This window comes from Anabrus simplex, chromosome X (assembly GCF_040414725.1).
Source record: "Anabrus simplex isolate iqAnaSimp1 chromosome X, ASM4041472v1, whole genome shotgun sequence".
NCBI lineage: Eukaryota > Metazoa > Arthropoda > Insecta > Orthoptera > Tettigoniidae > Anabrus > Anabrus simplex.
In genome coordinates, this window is record NC_090279.1 from 67,350,075 (window position 1) to 67,366,251 (window position 16,177).

The following is a 16,177-nucleotide window of genomic DNA, read 5'->3' on the forward strand; positions in this document are numbered from 1 at the left end:
CCTCCTAATAGCTTGCTGTAATTGTCGCTCTGCGACTGCCATACTGCACGACCTATAGTGCAGAGCAAAATCGTCCACATATAGCGACGGTATTACTGCTGGACCAGCAGCATCGGCAATACCGTTTATGGCAATCGCGAACAGAGTGACACTAAGGACCGATCCCTGTGGGACTCCATTTTCCTGAACGTGATATTGCGAATATGTCCTCCCTACTCGGACACGGAATAGACGGAGGGACAAAAAATTCGCAATAAATACCGGCAAGTTACCTCGGAATCTCCATTGATGTAGGACTGAAAGGATACCATATCGCCATGCGGTGTCGTAGGCCTTCTCTAAGTCAAAGAAAACAGCTACCAAGTGCTGTTTACGGAGAAACGCATCCTGGATAGAGCTCTCCAGGCGGACGAAGTGGTCAGTGGTGGATCGAGGGGCTCGAAAACCACACTGGTATTCGGACAATAGTCCTTGTTTCTCCAGACACCACATGAGTCAGCGATTTACCATCCTTTCAAATAGTTTACACAGGCAGTTGGTAAGACAAATCGGCCTGTAACTTCCTGCATACTTAGGATCTTTGTCAGGCTTGAGGACAGGAATGACTATGCCCTCTCGCCAATGAGACGGAAAATCACCCTCCAGCCAGATACGGTTGAACACACGAAGGAGATAGAGTAGACTATCATCACTAAGGTGCTTCAACATCTGGTTGTGGATGTTGTCCGGTCCAGGAGACGTGTCCTTGCAAAGCGCTAGGGCGCTGCGGAGTTCCCACTCCGTAAAGGGCACGTTGTAGTCCTCTGAAGCTTGAGAGGCAAAACTAAGGTGATGACGTTCTGCCTCTCGCTTCACAGCGAGGAAATCAGGATGGTAATTCCCGGAACCAGATACATCTGCGAAATGACTGGCTAGATGGTCAGCAATCAGGAGGGATTCAGTGACAATATTGCCTGCAATGGAAATTCCCGGTACAGAAGATGACCCTTGGATACCCGAAATACGTCGAAGCTTAGTTAACACTTGAGATGATGGAGTATGTGACGTCATAGACGACACATATCTCTCCCATGAAGCCTTCTTACTTTGACGAATAAGAACTCGCGCCTTAGCGCGGAGTTTCTTGAATGTTACCAAGTTGGCCGCAGTAGGCTGTCTACGGTAACGTTTGTGAGCGCGACGGCGTTCTTTGATAGCTGCTGCTATTTCTTCGTTCCACCAAGGAACGAGCTTTCGGTGAGGAGTCCCCGAGTAGAACAGAATGGACTCCTCAGCAGCAGCAAGAATAACTCGGGTGATGTAAGTTATTTCCTCGCCGACGGTCTGCCTGATATCATCGTTAAAGGCAGCTAACGATGAGTACTTTGGCCAATCAGCATGTTTCAAAATCCATCGAGGGGGAGCCTCGACGGACTTTTGGTTCATCAAAGTAAGAATGATGGGAAAATGGTCACTGTCACAGAGATCATCGTGTGTATGCCACCAAAACAGTGGAACCAACGTTCGGCTGCATAGACTTACGTCTATGCGAGAATATGTGCCGTGACGCACACTAAAGTGAGTTGGTTCCCCCGTGTTCAAAATAAATAAATCCAGCTTTGTTACTAATGTTTCCAGCTCTCTCCCCCTGAGGCAAGGCGTCTCAGAGTCCCAGATGGGGTGATGGGCGTTAAAATCTCCCAACAAGAGGAAGGGAGGAGGAAGCTGATCTATAAGATCAGTGACATCAGTTATGTTAAGAGCGTGACCTGGTGGAAAATAAACATTACACACTGTTGTTATGACAGGCAGCGGGACGCGAACAGCTACAGCCTCGAGGGGCGTTCTTAATGGAGCCTCTTCGCTGTAAGTATCAGAACGTACAAAAATGCCAACACCACCGGAGCATAGTACCGTTCTGTCGAGTATAGTCTGAAATTTCTCAAGACCGTATGATGACCAGGTCTGAAGTTGGTCTCCTGAATACAGACTATACTCGCTGCGTACTCACTAATGAGCTGACGTAACTCAGCAAGATGCCTGTCATAACCGTTACAATTCCACTGTAACAGTGCCATAGTGTGGACTATAAAAGGAGTGTTATGTTATGAGCGAAAAAATGCTCGTAAGCCTAAACACTATCTACATCTACATCCGTAGATGTAGAGGACAGCGCGACATCCATCCCGTCATCAAAAGATGGCAGGGATGCCGCCCAGAACTTCGACGCTTTTCGGGGGCGAGGGGGTCCCCTACGAGGAGAGCGCGCCGGTTTGGGAGCAGGAGTACCTCCCGGCGCAGACTCATACCCCTCAGGAGGGGGCATGACTTCTCCTTCGCAGGGGAAGTCCGAGAGCGCTCAGCACGGGCGCTCTTCTTCCCCTTCTTCTTTTCGAGTTTAGACGGGCTGGGAGATGGTTTCCCAGCCCTGGTCGACGATGCCGCCTCCGCCGTCTGGGGCACGACTTTCGTCGACCTCCTAGGGGGAGAAGACTTAGTCTTCCCCCCTTGCTGTGCAGGCTGGGAACTACCAGCCTGCACAGACTTCTGGTTGGTCGAAGGTGGGGTGGTCCCCGCCCCCTCGAGCTTTGACTCTTTGCGACGTTGCTGGGAGCAGCAACAGTCGCCTTGGGCGCAGCGGTCTGGACAGGTGTCGAGGTTGTAAATGACGAACCTGGAAGACTCTGAGCTATCAAGCTATAGTCAAGTGTACGGGCAGGTGTATTCGTAGAATTAAACTTACGGCGCGCTTCCTGGTAGGAAAGACCATCCAGGGTCTTGATCTCCTGGATCTTCTTCTCACTCAGGTATGTCGGACAATTCCGATCCCGAGGAGAATGAAAACCGGAGCAGTTAGTGCACTTGTATGGAGTTGTGCACTCCTCCGCGCCGTGAGCTACTCGTCCACATGTACCACATACAGCCTGATTCGAACAGCAGATACCATATGTCCGAATCGCTGGCATTGATAGCATCGCATAGGAGGCGGGATGTACGGCCTCACATCGCAACGATAAGTTGTTACCTTGACTTTCTCTGGTAACACTGACAACTTGAAAGATACAATGAAGGCACCAGTGGCAACGTCTTCACCGTTGACCTTGCGTGTAATGCGCTGGACGTGTGTCACGCCACGGTTCTTCTTGTCTTCCATCAACTCGTCGTCAGTGTTCAAAATAAGGTCGCGGTGAAAGATGACTCCGCGAACCAGCTTCAAGCACTTATGCTCCTCCACTTTGACGAGGATTTCGCCAAAGTGCTCGCACTTAAGCAACTGATCAGCTTGCAGTGCTGTACGAGTCTTTAGAAGCAATCTACCGTTGCGCATTTTCTTAAGTTCCTCCAGTTCGCCATAGACGCCTTCGATGTGCCTACTAAAAAGGATCGACTTCACCAGCTTAAAATCGTGCCCATCGGTCCTGGTAGCGACCAGAAACCTAGGGAAGCTGGATCCCATTCCTTCACGCTGCGCATGTTCCCAGGGAGTTGAACCTCTCAGGGAAGCAAAAGTTAAAGACTTAGGTGGGGGACCACCTTGAGAGAGCCGACTTCGTTTGGAAGCCATGCCCGATAGCATCCTCCCCGAATGCCACCCACTCCGATCAGGGGTCTCTGTAGCCGAACCAAGCAGCCAAGGCAATACCCACCTGGTCATAGCAGGTACTGCCCGGGATCCGATGTTGGACGATGCCTAATACGGGATGACTGAGGCAATGAGCGCTAAGACTCCCTTCCTCCAGTCACCCGCAATAGCATGTACCCCATAGCGTGTACAGATCACTAAATATGGAGAAAAAATTAAAAATAATTAATAATAATATGTCCTTCTTGCATTCGGCTGTGCGGGGACCTGTGTTGTCAGGCGGATACTACTGCCAAGGTACATGGCGCTCCCACCACGCAATGGTCCTGGGTGGACAGTTGCGGGCTTTTGGGCGTAATCGCACACGTAAGAGGCTCATCTCCGGGCAGCATGCACATCAAAATTTTGAATGGTCTACATCTGACCCTCGGAAAAATAATAATAAATAAAGAGGGGACCATGGCCACATGACCCTTTAAGTCGCCTTCTACGACAGGCAGGGATTACCTATGGATGTATTCAGCCTCTCCCATCCACAGGAGGTCCATCACATTATACTAAACCGCAATCCATGTCCGCGCCAAGGTCGCCCCTTTATATCGCCTCTTACGACAGGCAGGGGATACCGCGGGTGTATTCTGCATGTGCGTCCCCCACCCGCAGGGGGTAGTGTGTTTGGTCCGCGAGAGGTATTTTATTTCCCTCAAGTCCGCCGGCAAGCCGGTTAGGACGCCCATATCCGCCACCTGGGACGCGCCACGTGGGAGTATCACCTCTCCCCCTGCTACGCCATCGTAGTAGGTTCGTGGCGTTCATTCCTTGTCTGTACAGCTGGATCCAGCCCAAGGCAATGCATGCTAGACTGAACGTCACCCCTGGTGATATAATTGCAAACATTCTAATTCATATCATCATACAATAAGAGCAGGAGGGTGTAAGAATCCTTGGTTTCAAGTCACATGGTAGCCAGTAGAATAAAGCGTTATGGAAATCGTTAGGAATATCCGGCAACATAAAGAATCCAATATGTCCAATTTCCAATCCATGTTACTCAGCAGAAAACTGGGCATTTCCAGACGCGCCACACATATTTAAGTATCCATGACCAAGTACAGGAAATACGACGGTGATCTTGTTGATTATTCATTTTTCACATCTCCAAGACAGCTAAATCATCTCGAAAATACTCCGAACGATCCAGCTCCTGATATAAACTGCACAAATCAGTTTATCACGTAGATAGAAGCACTGGTCCGCCTGTTGGTCGAAACAATTTTCACCATCACAATGTTGGCCAGCCGGGTGGGAGAGGTGCTGGTAGATTGCAAAAGCTTGGATTCATTACAAACCTCACCACATTGCTCATTTAGAGCGAGGGCGAAGTTGAGCCATGAGCAAATTGCTTGCTGCTTTATGACCGAAGTAGGCTGCATGTCGGCACCGCGTTTCACCCTCTCCTTTTCCGCTATCGTACCTCACGTCCTTCACTTCACTTCATTAACTTCTCTTCTGTACGCTACGGTGTCTCCTGATTATGTTTTGCATCAAAGAGAAGGACAAATAATGAAGCATCGTCATTTTCACCCGTAGGATGGTCTAAAATATAAAAGTGTGAACTAACTATTTAAATGTGATGTTCTATCTGCCCACAGGTTACCAACTGTTTGAAGGTTTCAACTGTTATAAGACGTACAGTGACTATAAGAGCTGGAGTGACGCCAGGGAGCAGTGCAAGAGAGACGGAGGTGATCTCATGGTATTGGAAAGTGAACGGGAGAGAAGCGAGGTGTTCCCTACAATGTACACGAGTGTGGGGTACTGGGACCCCTGGATGGGAGTTTACAAGCCCGAAGGTGAAGATCGTTGGGTGTCTGTGAGAGGTGAGTTCTCTCTAGCTCTCTTCTCCTCATAAAATACCGAATGTCGGACGGAAGACATTTGTCATATTAAACAACAGAAGCCGACATTTAGCTGTAGTTAGCGATGTTACTGGCTGACGACCACACCGTATTGCCTATAATCAGGGGAAGAATGAATAAGTCTTACCCATAGAATCTCAGGCGGTAGAGGGCTGGCCTTCTGAGACCACATTGGCAGGTTCGATTCTCGCTCAGTCCGGTGGTACGACAGTCTCGTATCGGTAGATTTACTGGCACATAAAATAAATCCTGGTGGACAAAATTCCGGCACGTTGGCGTCTCCCAAACCATACGAATGTAGTTACTGGAACATAAAGAGAATAATATTAGTTATGTCTAAATGAAGGGAAAGGCCCGTGAAGTGAAGGTATGAGGACATTCGTCTGTCGGATGGGGACGTTAATCCTTGAGCAGACCTCTTGGTGTTCTTTGACAGGAGTAGGCTATGTGCCGCACCAAGACGTGCAGGTTTATCACGGATGCCAACTAGAGATTAGGACACACTGGGGTCATGGTAGGGACATCATCATTATAGAATGTTGTGCCCTCGTTTAGTTCCACACCTCTTGTCTTTAAGTCATTAGTAACTGAGTCCTGATCTCCTCTACTGCTCTTACCCTCGATGGCTGACTCCGTTATTCTCGCAGGTAACCCATCATCCTCCATTCATCTCACGCAACCCCAACACCGGAATACCCCTTCATCCATGGAAATTATGTCTAACTTAGCATTTGTCTTCTCATTCCGGGTACCTTCCTGTCATTGTTCCCACCCGGTGTTTCCAGACATCATTCTCATTATTTCAACGTATATTACAACTAACGTATGGACGAGATATCCCGAGTCCTCCGAGCTTGCACTCCCACACAGCGAAGTTTTCCTGAAAACAGGCTGTTTCATCCCAGAGTTCACTGCATTAATTTTGCTGCACCTTGCTTCCTGGGAGAAGTTCCAGTTCTGTATCTCCGACCTGACATTCAGTTCTCGGAACTTTCTTCCCCACTGACATGACTTTACTCTTGGTAATAAAAAAAAGCAAAGACATCTGTATACAGGCCATGAAGGCCCTGGGAGTGGTGGAAGGTAAAGGCTTCCACTATTCGTAACCTCGGCACTTGATGGGGTAGAGTGGTTAGCTCTACGGCCGGCCGCCTTTGCCCCCAAGAATTAACCTGGTACTCATTTTTGGTGTAGGATGAGTGAACCTCAGGGCCATATGCACCTCCGAAAGTGGAAATCTCATTTCCCAAATTTTACGACTTTCTCACGGGGATTCGAACCCACGTCCTTCCGGGCGAACCGATTGCACCTTTACCGCCTCGGCCAGGGAGCCCCTTTATTCTTGGTAGTGCCAATATTAATGTCGTACTCACTACACCTATTTTAAGTTCCAAGAAATTAAAACTGCAGGCTTTCAGCTCTGTCTGCCATTAACACGACATTTCAGCATCCCTGGCGCTTTAAACCTTCCAGTAGATGATCCTTGTAAACTATGAACAACAACATTGAAGATTGCAGCCATATCCCACCCCTGTAAGTACCTTGAATCAAGAACTCGTTGTACCATCACCTTTCAATGTCAACATAAGTGAGTGTTATTGCTCCCATTAATCTAGGCATAACCCCATATTCTCCCAGTGTGGCTGACATCCTTCCCTGAAGTACTCTGTCATATGCCTTCTCTAGATCTACGAAACATAAACACAAATTTCTATTCATATCATAGCACTTTTTACTTATCTGACGAATACTGAAGTTTTGACCATGAAAACCCCTCTGAGGTCTGAAACCACACTGGTCTCATCCAACATAGCATAAAAAATTTATTGGTTTCTCCCTCCAAAATACTAGTGAATACCTTGCCCGGTGCACGAAGGAATCACCATCATCAGTGTCGTTGAAATACCTTGATAGTTCTAGCAGTCCTCTTGCTTACAGATAGCTGCAATTACTGCTTTCGTCAAATCAGAAGGATATTTTCTAACTTTCCAGGCTCACCTTATTACTCTGTGAGCTCGGTTGTTCACGTCAAGAAAAATATTTCCTCTTACATTCCTTCCACCTGTACCGTGATTTCCTCGGAAGTACTATGAGTTCACCAGATTAACTCAGAACATTATTTATTTCCGTTTTCCCTCGGTAACCCACACACTGCACATCCCTTATCAACACTTGTAAAAAGCATTTGATTTTCTCCTATCCCTTCCTCATTATCTCCGCTTACCGAAATATCATTATTTCCTAACTCTTCCTAACTCGCCCATTTCTACTTTACTTGTTATTTTTCCCCATTACTGTGGGTCGATAGATTAATATCGAATACCTTTTCTTTCACCTCTTTGCTTCCAAAGAATCCTGCACTGTCAAAACGAATTGGAAATCCTTTAATCCCGGATGCTTGCTTAAAATATTCTCAGCTCCGTAAATTTTGTGAAGCAGGCTGCTAATCTACTTAAACATAGTCCAAGTGAAAGTCTCTCTTCTGACAGGTTAGCGACCTACGGTTGATTGTATAGTCCTCGCCTCTTGAGCACAAGGAGGGCATGACTCAGAATATGCCCGAGGTGCCCAATACTACTCCCCACTCAAGGAGGGCCATGACTCAGAATATGTCCGAGGAGCCCAATACTACTCCCGACTAAAGGAGGGCCATGACTCAGAATATGTCCGAGGTGCTCAATACTACTCCCGACTCAAGGAGGTCCATGACTCAGGATATGTCCGAAGTGCCCAAAACTACTCCCGACTCAAGGAGGTCCATGACTCAGAATATGTCCGAGGTGCCCAATACTACTCCCCACTCAAGGAGGGCCATGACTCAGAATATGTCGGAGATACTCAATACTACTCCCGACTCAAGGAGGGCCATGACTCAGAATATGTCCGAGATACTCAATACTACTCCCGACTCAAGGAGGACCATGACTCAGAATATGTCCGAGGAGCCCAATACTACTCCCGACACAAAGGAGGGCCATGACTCAGAATATGTCCGAGGTGCCCAATACTACTCCCGACACAAAGGAGGGCCATGACTCAGAATATGTCCGAGGTGCCCAATACTACTCCCGACTAAAGGAGGGCCATGACTCAGAATATGTCCGAGGTGCCCAATACTACTCCCGACTCAAGGAGGGCCATGACTCAGAATATGTCAGAGGTGCCCAATATTACTCCCGACTCAAGGAGGACCATGACTCAGAATATGTCCGAGGTGCTCAATACTACTCCCGACTCTCAGTACAACTTACTCGTCCCCTCAGTCGTTGCCCATAGTTCAAGTACTAGGACGTGACTGCAGTCACTCACACGACAACAGTACCCTGGGGTCATGGTTGGACACGAAACAGGTTCAACAACGAAGCAGCCGTCGAAAACGCCTTCGAAAATTTTCTCACCATGAGACGGTCGATCACGTGGGAAACGGGTGCGAATGCTCCTGCATCGCGTAGAAGAAGGAATGGCATTTAGTGATGCGTATCCTATTTAATAAAAATTCCTCGTCATGGAGTTCTCGTAGTGATAAATGTTACTACCAACTAGCAGGGACAGGGTGTTTCTTGATCACCAACACACTCATGGCGAGAAGAGGACCCACATGTGCGACGATAAGTATTACAGGTAAAGCTCGTAGACAAACAGCCCGAGTGCATAAGAATGTGTCGCTTCCTGTTTAAATGTACCGCCTGTAGTCATATTTTATTGTTCTCTTTTTCACACACACTACCAATCATCAGCAGCTGTCAGCTACTCCGATCTCTATTTATAGCTGACGTCGTGTTTTACCGATTTCTTACTAAACATTTCCTTATTTTCTGCGAATCACTTGAAGCAATTCGTGAGGCAGGGCCCAGAAACATGCTTACAATATCCATATTTCAATTTTCACTACTAAAATGTACTTTTCGCTACTCGTTCAGATGGTCTCGAACACAATATTTTTATATATAACAAACGGTTTTGAACGATGACGACCGTACGTAAATGCTGTCTCTCTTTCAGGATATATATCGCCGTGAATTAGCTAGAAGGATACGCGTACCACCGTTATCACCGTGATTGATATTACTGAGCAGAGCCAGAGCGGGAATGTCTTTATTTTGACACGTGAAAATGTTGGAGGAGCCGTTACAGACTTTAAGAGTTCTAACAGGCAGCAAGCTACAACTTTTTAGATTGCCAGATTACCAGGTCTCATTTACATCAGAGCCAGAACTTCATATTCTTCCAAGATATTGATTTATCTCAGTCTCAAGTGCAGAAACGCAGTCCCGTGTTTTGTCGCAGACTTTCTCATTTCTGATTGGTAGAATGTTCTTACCGTTTGCACTCATAGACGATGATCAGTTCCGTTGGTGATAAAACAGCACTTGTCTGGTCATCACATCCTCCTGAGACACACAGCCGGATGGCCTTCCTGATGTGGGGAGAGGTGTTCTCAATTGTGTGAGCTGAGAACTGACTTGTAAGGACAAAACGGAAACCAGATTTTGAAAAGTACCGAATGCATCTCACAGTGGACACAGACCAAGTGTTCGTAAACCTCCGTTGACAAACTACTTGGTGTGTTTTGTACTTGAGTTTTTCAAATTATTGATGTAAATTGTGTACTCACATCTTCAGACCATCGCAATCAGACCTTGTAAATATATGGATCTTATTGTTCAGCAAATGTCTACAAAGCGAAAAATCTCCGAGGACTGGAGGAAATCCTGAATAAAGACATTATATAAAGGAAAGGACTAGGCGACAACTGAATCTTATACTGAGGGATTGCTCTAGATTATAATATCAGAAGGGCAAACGAACTTCACTGACCATCAAATATAAGAGTATCAATTTAGATTAAGAAGGAAACGATCACCTTCACAGGCAGAAGACATCTGGGCGGCTTAAGACACCCCATACGCCAATACTGTACAGTCTTCACATTCGACATGTTGGACAGGAACAGTATGGACCCCATGACAGAAGACAAGGCAACTGTAAAACTCATAGGAAACTCCTATCACAAAGCAATGTAGCGATAAACGACGGGATAAGTGTATCAAAAGAAATCCTTCAAACAAATTGAGTAATTCAAGGTGACCCAGTTAGTCCCTCCTGTTTAACATTGCTACATCTGACGCAGAAAATCCATTGAAAATATGAAATCGGTGTCGCTCTATATGTATCCTCATGACATGGTCCTAGGTTCGCAGACCGATAATGACCTTAAAGAAGCCTTAAAAAACTGAACATTTGAGCTGAAAACAACAAATTCGTCATAAACCAGGAAAAAGTATACATATGGTTTTCCGAAGAGGGGCAGGTTACCAACCGAAGACAAGATAGTACTAGGAACAAGTACTTAGGACTAACTCTAGAGACATCAGGAACGTCATACAGGATCCACATCAGGGAAAGAGCGATAAGAGCTATGACTCTGTTCAGCGCTAAAATAGTACCAATTATCACGTACGACTTGGAACTGATCTGGGAATTTCTAGAGACAATAGAAAAAGTAAAAGTCCGCTTCCTAAAATGAGCCCTCGGAATAGCAAGAAAGCGCCCTCAAGGCTTGCGTATGAACCTCCTTCAATGACTTGAGATGTCACTTAATGCTGCCATCAACCAGCGAAGAAAATAATTATTGACCCTCCGACGAGACAAGCGGACGAATGTAGAAGAGAATTTCTACTCTACAGATGCCATGATTGATAGAGGATGGACAAAAGGAAACCACGACGTGCGTTCTGCACTGACAAGCCTGGCGATACGTGGATACCACCACAGAATATGCAAGAATACGAAATACCATGAACCCAACAAGGACTCTTCGTGTAGTTTGTGTGACAAATGATACTCCTCCTGTTGCATGAATCGCAAGAGAACACTACAGAAGCAGTTTCTACTTTCTGGTGCGCTTGAATTTTCAATTTTTTTTGAGATATTTGAAGCCATCTCCTTCCCGTTTCTTCTCAGTTATAATAAAAGAAAGTGCTCGAATTTGTTATGAATCTCACTGTGCTCTCTTTTCAGCTTCCTTATTGCAGCTACTACAATCTCCGTTTCTCTTTGAGTCTGCGACTTGCAAGTTTCGCATCACTGTATTCCCTGCAGCCACCAACAAGTACAGTCTGACACTATCACTCCACTGGGGTGATATTTGCACTGTGCCTTTGAGTATTTCGTTCATCGCAATTATGATTCTCATCGCTTCACTTTGGCTGACTTTTGGGTGGTTCAGTAGTTTGTATTGACTTTAGATATGTTTGTGTCTGTTATAAAATGTGCACTACGGGTGACAGATCGGGATGGGCATAGTTTCGTCAATCTCTGATGTTACTCAGTGGAACACAGCCTGGCACGTTACGATATCCAGGTGCTACCAGCACGCCGAGTGGTACAGATCGGTGGCTGTGAGGATACCTTGGCCGTTCTTTTATGTATTAAATCCCTATTTTGTTTGTCATTCAGGACGCTATTGAAATAATGAGAATGTTTCCCCAGTTATAGACAGACGCTCATTTCTGCGAAGTGATTGCCTCGTGTGAAGATGTACATAGCTACAACGGCACTTCTGTTGCCTTACACAAAGTTACTGAGGAAACGGGAATCATTGGCACCAGTTACACATTACAAGATCTCGAACTGTTAAGTGTTAAATACTATCTCTCAGTGAATGGATCATTTGCACTATGCGAACCATGTTATCTCCATAGTATGTATTAAAGACTATTAACATATATACATACATTATCATTATAGACTGTTATGCCTTTCAGCGTTCAGTACTTCCAGGGATAACGACTATCTGTCTTTTGTTTCATAAATACATTAACATGTGTGGTTCTTATTTCCAATTACTTGTCGTACAGCACTAGTCGTTTATAATGTTGTGAGTTTCTGACAGCACGGCGCGATTCTTGCTAAGTGGACATTTTAGGTCAACAGATGTATAACAAGGCAGTGCCACTACTTCTTCAGACGACAGTGCTCCAGGCATAGTGGATTTGATCTTGGTTTGAGGAGCATCAGCATGTACTTCAACTTCTTCTCTGGCCTATTCAATCACTCGGACTACTGTGGTGCGTTATAGCGACAAGACTTCATCGTCTCTGAGGCAGCTCGGTCAAAATTTCATGACGTTTGTTACTTATTACTATTTTCAATTATTGGGTGGTGGTATGGTGGTATTTGTATTTTATGAGGAACTAAAATTGGGCAGCCATCCACTAATGGAGGAAAAGAATGAAAAGGGTCGACACTTCGAGAGATAAAGGTATCGGCTAAAGAAAGGGAAGGGGGAGATGAAAGTTTCCTCAGGTATCGAAAATGTAATATCGCCGTGGTCGGACAAGAACGAGAGTTAACCAAGGTAGATGAAAGTGAGGATCCTGACAAAATTATGTGGAAGTAATGCCAGGACTCAGCTAACTTCCCCACGGTCACTAAGTAACGCTCCAAAATGAAGAACTCCTTGGGCGCATTTTGTTATCCTCTTACGATTGACAGGGAATACCACGGATGTATTCTATGGTCCCTACCCACGGGGTCGTACGTATCGGGAAAATAAAACAATGTTGTCGCAACCTCAAAACACACGGATAAGCATTACGAAACTTGAAAATGTTGAAAATATACCGAAAGCGATGACTGTGTCTTATAAGGGACAGACTATTTATTAATAGAATTGTAAGAATAAGTACATCAAATCAGAATAGAAATACCGCGGTGCGTAACGATAGGGAATACAATTCAATACAGAAGAGCGGAACAGAATGTGGGAATGCACGTAATAGAGTACAACTGGCAGCACACGGCGTATCGATATGAAGTACCAGCTTCGTACCATCAAAGTTATCGGATTGAAGACTGGAGCACGAGATAACATCCAAGACTTCTTTATAAATTTCCACAAAGTGCTTCAGCTGCCTGTGAAAAGCGTAGATAAAATTGACATCGCTCCAATTCGTGGATCTGTGAACATATTCCGATCTCATTTACACGGACCTGGTTGACTTCATGATAGCAATATGTAATACCAGTCTAACGAACCGCTCACGTGGTAAGTTGTTGTCATCAATAGAAATTATTTTTAGAATAAGATTACTGGTGGCTTAACAGTGCAGTCAAGTAGAACATCAGTGAATATTGTTTTAATAGGAATACCACTGGGAGACCATCCTCTATTAACACCAATCAGAAGCGGTCCGGCACTTCTAAAAATTGAAGGTACCGGAAAGATAGAGAAGCCCCACGACGGTCGTGATTATGAAAGACTCCCAAGGCCGTCGGTGTCGGACTAGAACAAGTGTTGACCCAGAGAGGTCGCGCAAGGAAGATAAGAGAGAGAAGCCTGACAAGAATTTAGTGGGGAAAATGCCAGGCTCAGCTAGAGGACCCGTGGTCGTCAAACCACGTTCTCAAGTGAGAGTCAGTGGTTGACCTTTTAGTGTCCTCTTACGACAAACAGGGGATAACGTGGATGCTCTTCTGACTCCCAAATCCACTCGGGGTTCTGAAGGCTGAGGTTCGAATCCCGCTCTATACTGGGTTGATATTTTCATCCAGAAATGCGCGTGTTGTCAGGAAGTCCATCTGGCCGTAAATCTGAGGCGAAAACCAAAATGAGCCTGGGGTGTTCCAGTGACCTCGGAAATACCTGGTATAATCTGAAGAAAGATAAAGTGTTATGGATCTACTGTACGACACTTATGTCCTGTGTTTCAGGTGAGCCTGCTCTCAGCAGTTGGTGGAGGCCTGGTTACCCGGATAACACGGCTGATAGGAAATGCGCCGTTGCTAACGGGAGAGGTCCGCTGTGGAACTACAGATGTGCACATCTCCGGTCCTTCATCTGCGAGATCCCGCTGTGAACAGATCTCATGTACAGTGTTGTTATATAAAAAGATACTTGCAAATAAGCAGTGACGTTCTTTCTCCTGTTTCAACACTAACTACAGGGAAACTTTACAGAACAACGAAGTCATCAAACGTGTGAAGTTCTACCTTCCCTAAAAACAACAAGGTCCTCACACACATAATGTTCTTCCTTCCTTTAAAACAACAAGGTCACTAGAAACGTAATTTTCAGCCTTCCCTTAAAAACAACAAGATCATCAGAAATGTAATATTCTACCAACCTTTAAAAACAACATTGTCAGCAGACACATGATGTTCTACCTTCCCTGAAAATCAGCAAGGTCATCACACCCGTTATGTTCAGCTTTCCCTTAAAAACAACGCAGTTATGAGACATGTAATGGGTTACCTTCTTTTATAAAATACAAGGCTATCTGGCATATGTAGTGGGCATTGAGGTTTCACGCCATTGTTGATAGAAGTGTGCAACTGTGGTTTTCTCTACTGTCTCTCGACTCGTTCGACACTTTACTCAGGGACCGTCATCATTCTGGAGCTCAAATGTAGAGCTGATAGTCTACGTACAGCGATGGAATGACTGCGAACAGAGCGGCATTCAGTAAAGATCTCCATGATTTTGAACGTAATACACGAACCGGAAAACGCGTGAGGGACATGAAGTCCCCGCAATCCCCTCTGTTTTATGGTGAAAATACCACCAGGTACCGTTCTAAGACATTCCCAGGTAAAAATAAAACACGGTGACTAGCTGCTACTGCCGAAGAGCAGCCTCCTGAATTGTGATCCACGGCAGACCGTCACACACGTCAAGAAACCTCGCTCATCGAAGGCCCGCAAAAGTCCTCCATTATCCATCCCTACAGGCAGCTTTCAGAGGCATAATCTTTACCTGGCTTGGGAATTGGAATCCCAGTGCCCTTACGCCATATGCTGTTGATCAGTCACTCAAATGGTTATGGATTTTGTACGGCCCAGGAGCCGCTTTGCTGCACTCCTCAAGTCCATCTCCATGAAGGGCGCCTGAGATGGTGTGCCACAACCTCGCGCTTTATGGCCAAAACTGAAGATACCTGCCGAAAGTGACGGGAGATGCAGATGAGTAGGTGAATTGTGTACTCCGACGATACGCGGGAGTTCTGCCCACACTTGCGATGATTGAGTATGTGCCGTCACGGAAGACACATACTATACCTGCCATCTCGAATCCTTTAGGCCGTAGGTGTTTAATTACTATATGTGTGGTCATCTGACTAATTGCGAGAGATGCCGGAGGAGGAAACACTTGTTTGCTCTGCCGCAGTCGCAATTCCCAGCGTGGTTTTCAACAGACCCGCAATCACTTGGCGTTTGGAAAATTACGGCCAGTTTTCCCATGAGGTAGGCCGTGTTTCGGCACTTCGGACTGTCTTTGTTATCGCCATCCATTTGCTATGGTGATGTTATCTGAGTTTGCGTTACATTGAAGAGCTAGAGAAGGAACGCAACTGGAAAGTACTCCAGTGTAACTACGGGGGATCCAAGAAGACTTACGTACTTCAGGTTTCAAGTCAAAAGTAGCACAACCTAAATTCAGCAAATTGCCTAATCATTTGCTTGCATCACTGAAATCTGCAGGACACCCAAAGTGAGGGCTGGTGCTGTTCAATGATGAAAGAGATGAAATAATTCTACTTTTCTACTTAAAACGAAGTTAGAACTGTTGGTCTTGTCGTTCCGTTTTCCTGCCACTTACTGACTCAGTTGGTTCCATGGAGCCTTGAGGAACCTGAGGAAGCCTTTCCTTGACCTTCAGGTAGACAGTGGTCAGGCGGGAGAATTATGTTTCCTT

The 16,177-nt window shown here is 45.8% G+C and overlaps 1 protein-coding gene across 1 annotated transcript; it reads left to right on the forward strand.

Moving 5' to 3' along the window:
• Window positions 1-5,109: 5,109 nt before the first annotated feature.
• Window positions 5,110-14,374, forward strand: LOC137503211 (C-type lectin domain family 17, member A-like). The gene is made up of 2 exons (XM_068230731.1): window positions 5,110-5,442; window positions 14,197-14,374. The coding sequence occupies exons 1-2, from the start codon at window positions 5,196-5,198 to the stop codon at window positions 14,340-14,342; spliced, it is 393 nt and encodes a 130-aa protein (XP_068086832.1). The 5' UTR covers window positions 5,110-5,195; the 3' UTR covers window positions 14,343-14,374.
• Window positions 14,375-16,177: the final 1,803 nt, after the last annotated feature.